A 6881-nucleotide genomic window follows, 5' to 3' on the forward strand; every position below is an offset into this window, starting at 1 on the left:
ATCAACGTTTGGCCACGTGCGCCACACAATAGGCGACTCATCAAAAGTTCGGCAGTCGGTAACTCACCCAAGTCTCGGCAGTCGGTAACTCAACAGCCACCCGTAGGCCCTCAACAGCCGGTAACTCACCTATACCGACAACTTAGCACGGACAATCACCATGGCAGACGACACTCAGGTCAACGACCCCACAGAAGAAACTCAACAAATAGAGAGCAATAGTGAGGAAATTGTGCCAGTCACACAAGAAGAGGGACTGTCAGCAACAAATGAGGCAGTCATAACTAAGCCGATCACCACTCATGAGGACATCAACAGTCCAAGTGGATCGTCAGGATCAAAAGAGCCCGCTCAACAAACGTCAACGCCTGCAGCTCCAAAAACAGCACTCACCATGCAGCAGGAAGGTCAATTAAGACTATTAACATTCAAGGTAGAGACTCTGATGGAGATCGATCATGACCTTCCGCAGGACGTTGAACGCGAAGAGGACCTCACCTTAGAGGAATTAGACAGACACAAAGAACTAATCGAAGCAGAGTGAAACGAATATTTTCAAATTTATACCATTCTAGGCGAGTATCTTCCCTCTGATCACGAATACGTCACCGAGGGGATACATGAACGAGCCACCATGACAAGACGATAAGCCTTGATGCTTATTGCTCGGCTGAAGGGTCAATTTGCAAAGAAGAAGGAGTCAACGAGCAACTCAACGGATCAAAACCAGGCAAATCAACTAAAGCGTCTTGACATCAAGCCATTCGATGGGAAACCGGAAGAATGGAAAGAGTTTAGCGACCTTTTCTTGTCATTGGTGGAAAACCTAACGTCAATTCCACCAGTACAGAAATTGGTGAGACTGAAGGGATGCCTGAGAGGTCCTGCAGCAGCTCTCCTCTCAACCTTTCAGGCCAAGGACGAAAATTATGAAAAGGCTTGGCAGAAACTCACCAGGAAGTACGAGGATCCTAGGCTCGTCGCTCAGTCGCTGTTCAGCAGAATTCTGATGCTACCGAAAATCACCCAAGCGACAGAAGAGAACCTCAGCGCCAATGGAATAGCAGCATTGGAGATCCTCGATCAACTGCAAAACGTGACGGGGTTAACGAAGGAGAACATCGCTGAACAGCTGATAGCCCATTTGCTGAGGAGATCTCTTGATGCAGAGACACTCAAGCAGTGGGAACTAAAGCTAGGAGACTCCAAGGATTTCCCAAGCCTTAAGGAGTTTGTGGCGTTCATCGAGGCCTGCGGCAGAGGAATTATCAACAAAGGAACTCAACACAGCCACGAAGAAGTCAGCGCCACCAAAGAAAAGGAGCACCTACACAGCAGCAACTCATCAGCAGGAAAATAAGGAGCCAGAGAGGTCACTTCCAAGGAACTGCTGTGCCTACTGTCAGGACAAGTATTTCATCGCATCCTGCCAGAGGTTCATTGAGCTCACCCCAGCAAAGAAAAACAACATCGTTATCACCAAGGGCCTGTGTTTCAACTGCTTAGGGCCACAAACGCAGCAGGTATCACCACACTCTCATCCATGGAGAAAGCTCATGGACGATGAGCCCGCCTCAAGCCCGACGAACTCGAGCTGAGCCCATCCAGAGTTCCACCGGAACGTCCAGGCAGCAAGAGGATCATGGGGAAAGTGAGTGAATGAATTCAACATCAATAGCACAGTCACCATCTCATTGATCATTCCTCAACATTAGAATCCAGTACATCACCACCAGTAGCAGTGAACTTCAACAACAAAATGATCAATGTGAAAGCACAGAACATGAACCAAGGAGAAGCAGATCAACAGTCAGTGCTGGCAACAGCACCAGTAAAAGTAATATCACCGAGAGGATTCACGACAAAAGCCAGAGCACTCATCGACCAGGGTTCAGAGGTATCGTTTATCTCCGAACAATTAGTTAGTCAACTGCATCTACAGAGAAGAGCATCAACAGTGGAGCTAGTGGGAATTGGTGGAATTAATTCAGGACACACCAGAGGAATAGTTTCAGTCATTCTACAAGCGAGCCATGGGACTCATCAACTGCAACTCAACGCCCACATTCTAAAGAAGCTCACTACAATAATTCCGTCATTCTCATGCTCATCAGCGAGGATCGGCTCACTTCAGAATCTTCAACTAGCCGATCCCCATTATCTAAGGCCTGGACCAATCGACATCATACTAGGGGCTGACAACTATGGGCAGATCATCATGGATGAAGTTGTCAAGTCAGAGCAATCGAGAGTAGTTGGCCAACGCACAGTATTCGGTTGGATACTATCCGGACCAATCGAATACACAAATTGTTCAATAAAGGTATCTCTATCAGCTGTACGAGTATCTTTAAATGAACAACTTCTAAAGTTTCTCCAGAAATTTTGGGTCCAGGAAGAACTGCCAAACGAGAGATCATCAACATCAGAGCTTTCACCAGATGAGTACGAGTGCGAGATGCACTTTACAGCAACTCATAGCAGAGACAACACCGGGCGATATATCGTGAGACTGCCCCTCAAAACTTCAGCAGCAGTGCTCGGAGAATCCAAATTTAAAGCAGCACGTCAACTCAAATCGATCGTGAGTCCACTCAACACAGATCAAGCATACTCTCAGTTGTACAGAGAGTTCATCAACGAGTACGCAGCACTGGAGCACATGAGAATACCATCAGAGACTCCAGAACCCGTGCCAGCCTAGTATCTTCCACATCACGGGGTACTGAGAGAGGAGGCCATCACCACAAAGCTGAGAGTCATATTCAATGGCTCCAGCCGCAGTTCATCAGGTATGTCACTTAATGATGTACTGTATTCTGGTGAAAAATTGCAGAACAATGCCATGGTTATCCTGACGTGGATGAGGAGGCACAGGCTCGTGTTTGGCACGGATATTGTCAAGATGTTCCACCAGATACGAACTCACCAAGATGACTGGGATCTTAAGAGAATCCTGAGAATCGACGAGAATCAACAACCAGTTACCCACCAGTTAACGACAGTCACCTATGGACTAAATTGTTCTTCATGGACGTCGTTACGACTTCTTCAACAACTAGCAGAAGATGAAGGGCACCGCTTCCCAGCAGCAGTAGAGACACTCACCAGAGGTCGTTACGTTGACGACATTTACGGCGGTGCAGAGACAGAAGACGGTCTCCAGGAGATCGCAACGCAGCTACAAGGGCTTTGCCATGCAGGAGGCTTCTCTCAGAAGCAGAAGTGGAGCAGCAATTGTCCAGAGGCCCTGCATGAGTTGGGCCTATCAACTGAAGAAGAAATTATCCAGTTTGAGGAGTCAGTCACCAAGGTACTTGAATTGTGTTGGCATCAATCCACCAACACATTCCGATACAAAGGATTTCAATACGACGACAATCATCAAGAGAGCAGTCTCTTCTGAAATAGCCCGGATCTTTGATCCACTGGGATTTATTGCACCAGTTGTCGTTCAGGGAACGATTTTCTTACAAGATCTTTGGAGATTGAAATTAAAATGGGATGATTCTTTTCCAGACAGCTATGTTCAATGCTGGAAGACATTCCGAGAGAATCTCAATGACCTGGACAGAGTAACTGTACCTAGATGGCTGAGAATTTCAACAGAGACACTCAACATCCAAATCCATGGATTTGCAGATGCTTCAACGGTCGCTATGAGTGCAGTGGTGTATATTCGCACCAAAAACATCAGCGACTCGACATCATCAGTGCTGGCATGTGCGAAGACGAAGGTTGCACCACTCAAGCGCATGACCATCCCTCGTCTAGAGTTTACAGCGGCTCTTCTACTGACTCAGCTAGTGGCATCAACGAAGCAAATGCTCCAACGTCGACCACGTAGACACCTATCTCTAGTCTGACTCTTCAGTAACAGTAGCTTGGATCAGGAGCCACGCATCAAGATGGAAGGACTTCGTTCACAACAGGGTCGTCAAGATCCAGGAAACTCTCCCGAATGCTAACTGGAGACATGTCAGTGGAAAGGAGAATCCAGCTGATTGTGCCCCCAGAGGCATATCACCGAGCCAGCTAGCAGATCATCAACTATGGTGGTCAGGACCTGAATGGATCAATCAGGATCCTGAAGAATAGCCACAATCATCAATCGATGCTCCAGCCATCGACAACCCAGAGGTAGCCAGAGAAGCAAAACCAGCACCAGCACATCCAGTTGCAATTAAAATCAACGAAATTGCGGAGCTACTCAACAGGTATCAGACGATGGCTGAATTACTAGTCGTAACACCTACGGTCAACAGAGCTATCGACAGATTCAGGAGGCAGCCAACGCCCCCGGGGCCTGTCTTGACAATAAGAGAACTCAACGACGCGAGGTTATTTTGGGTAAAGATAACCCAACATCAATACTTTGGGCCAGCCATTCGAGTACTACAGAAAAATCACCAAATGCCGAGAAATCATCAACTAGTCAAGCTGACACCCACACTAGACAATGAAAGGATTATGAGACTTGAAGGACGCCTCAAGAACTCGCAGCTAAATTCAGATGAAATTCACCCAATAATATTGCCTCGCCAGTCACGCCTCACCACACTAGTCATCGAAGAAGCTCACCGCAAGACACTCCACGGAGGAACTCAACTCACCTTGGCTTACACACGTCAAAGGTACTGGATAATCGGTGGCAGAGGCACAGTTAGAGCGTATATTCAACGCGGTGACATCTGAACCAGACACCGAGGAAGACAAGCCCAGCAACAGATGGGTCAACTACCAGCAACGAGAATCTCACCAGCAAGAGCATTTCTCCACACAGGGGTGGACTATGCAAAACCATTCGCCATCCTCAAATGGAGACCAATGAATGCACAACCAGGGTCAGTGCCCATTGCAGTTTTTGTGTGCTTCACCACATCAGCAGTTCACCGAGAGCTAGTCACCAGACAGACAACTGACCCCTTCATCGGAGCCTACAAGAGATTCACCGGAAGACCTGGTATTCCAGCTATCATGTACAGTGACAATGCCACCACCTTCGTGGGCGCAGCAGAGGTCTTAGAGAAGATCTATCACTGAGCATTCAGAGAAAATCAGCTGGTTCAGGCTGCTCTCGCCACCAATGGGACTCAATGGAGCTTTTCACCACCACGAGCACCCCATTTTGGTGGCAAGTGGGAAGCAGCCGTGAAATCAACAAAGTATCACCTTAGAAGAGTCTTGGGGACAACAACACTCACATTTGAAGGATTCAACAGTGTCGTGATCAAGATAGAGGCCTGCCTAAATTCCAGGCCAATCTGTCCCATGTCAGAGGACCCAGACGATCTCCAAGTACTCACCCCAGGACACTTCCTGATAGGTGAGCCTCTTCAACTGATTCCAGAACCATCAACCATCGACAAGAACCCCAGCAAACTGCAGAGATGGAACCTGGTAACGCAGCTAACTCAACAATTCTGGTCCAGGTGGGCCAAAGAGTGTCTTCAACGTTATCAAACAATCTATAAGTGGACGCACCGAGAAAAGAACATCAAGGTTGGCGACATGGTGCTGATGATCGATGAAAATTATCCACCAGCACAATGACCAATCGGACGAGTCATTGTGACACGCCCAGGAGCAGATGGGCTAACAAGAGTCGCAACCATAAGAACAGCAAAAGCAGAAGTACCAAGGCAGGCAGATGGATCACCAATCATTCAAAACATTAGAAAAATACACAGAGCTTGACAGACCAATCACCAAGCTTTGCCTGCTGCCATCAGATCCACCAGCTCCAGAGCAACCTCCAGACGATGATGCAGAAGAAGCTCAACAGAACTAGAATCACCATTAATTCATCATCCCTGATGATGAATTGCCCCCGCGGTGTTCGAAATTCAGCTAAAATCTCCATATTGGTCACGTTCAACTAACTCGGACACAGGTTAGCGCGGCGCCCGGAAGAGTCAGTCACTTCAGTTGTGTTTCAGTATCGACATGATAATGATATAGTAAATTCAGTCAATTAGTATTCCAAATTTAATACCTTCGTTCAGTACATCACCATTGTTGATTAAATTCAGTTTAAATTCAGTGACTCACCAAATTAACGTGCAAGGACAATCATCAGTGAAATTGGACTATCACCAGTGAAATAACATATTACCAAAGAGTGTACATAAATTTTGACAAAGTGGTTCGATCCCACAAAATAAAGTGTGATTTTTTAAATCCGGCTCATCAGTAATTTTCCTAACATCTCCCTCCACATTTTCATCCCACAACCACCCTAAACCTAGTCATTCACCAAACACAACGGAATTCATCCCAGCAATGCTTATGTTGGGACACGAACTGCGATTACCTCTAGATTTGATTCGTGGAGAATTTCCCTCTAGAGATGATCCTTCCGATAAAACCATTCCAGCATTCGTATCGGAACTTCAGGAGAGGCTGAAGAGTGACAACTTGAAAACAAATTTCGATACAAAAGCTCATATGCTAGCATTCAAAGTCGGTGAGAAAGTTTGGCTTTTCTTCCCCCAGAGAGTCAAAGGAAAATCACCGAAATTGCAAAAGCAATGGGATGAACCTTACGTTATAAGAACAAAAATTAACGATGTTGTGTATAGGATACAAAAATTTTCTCGTGGAAAATTGAAAATAGTTCATGTAAATAGATTGGTACATTATGATGAATAAAAATGGATATGGAACTTTTTTCTGGAACAACTGTGTTCCAGGTGAGTCCCAGTTTATGAATTGGTATCCTCTAGTCGTGAGGAAGTCCCAGTTTAGGAATTGGTATCCTCCAGTCGTGAGGAAGTCCCAGTTTGGGAATTGGTATCCTCCAGTCGTGAGGAAGGCCCAGTTTGGGAATTGGTAACCTCTAGTTGTGAGGAATTCCCGGTTTGGGAACAGTTCATAGCTAA

At 46.4% G+C, this 6881-nt stretch overlaps 1 protein-coding gene across 1 annotated transcript; it reads left to right on the forward strand.

Moving 5' to 3' along the window:
• Window positions 1-1563: 1563 nt before the first annotated feature.
• Window positions 1564-2704, forward strand: LOC107042040. The gene is made up of 2 exons (XM_015262911.1): window positions 1564-1651; window positions 1716-2704. Exons 1-2 carry the CDS (start codon window positions 1564-1566, stop codon window positions 2702-2704), a joined length of 1077 nt encoding a protein of 358 aa, XP_015118397.1.
• Window positions 2705-6881: the final 4177 nt, after the last annotated feature.

Source organism: Diachasma alloeum, unplaced genomic scaffold, assembly GCF_001412515.2.
Source record: "Diachasma alloeum isolate Michigan unplaced genomic scaffold, Dall2.0 Dall_scaffold_00405, whole genome shotgun sequence".
In the NCBI taxonomy this organism is placed as follows: Eukaryota; Metazoa; Arthropoda; class Insecta; order Hymenoptera; family Braconidae; genus Diachasma; species Diachasma alloeum.

What these genes read in the sequence shown, in the direction of transcription:
- LOC107042040 (XM_015262911.1), top strand. Translation starts at nt 1,564, where the DNA reads ATGAGCCCGCCTCAAGCCCGACGAACTCGAGCTGAGCCCATCCAGAGT. An exon ending in GCAAGAGGATCATGGGGAAA is followed by an intron (nt 1,652 to 1,715) that starts GTGAGTGAATGA and finishes CCTCAACATTAG; the next exon opens with AATCCAGTACATCACCACCA.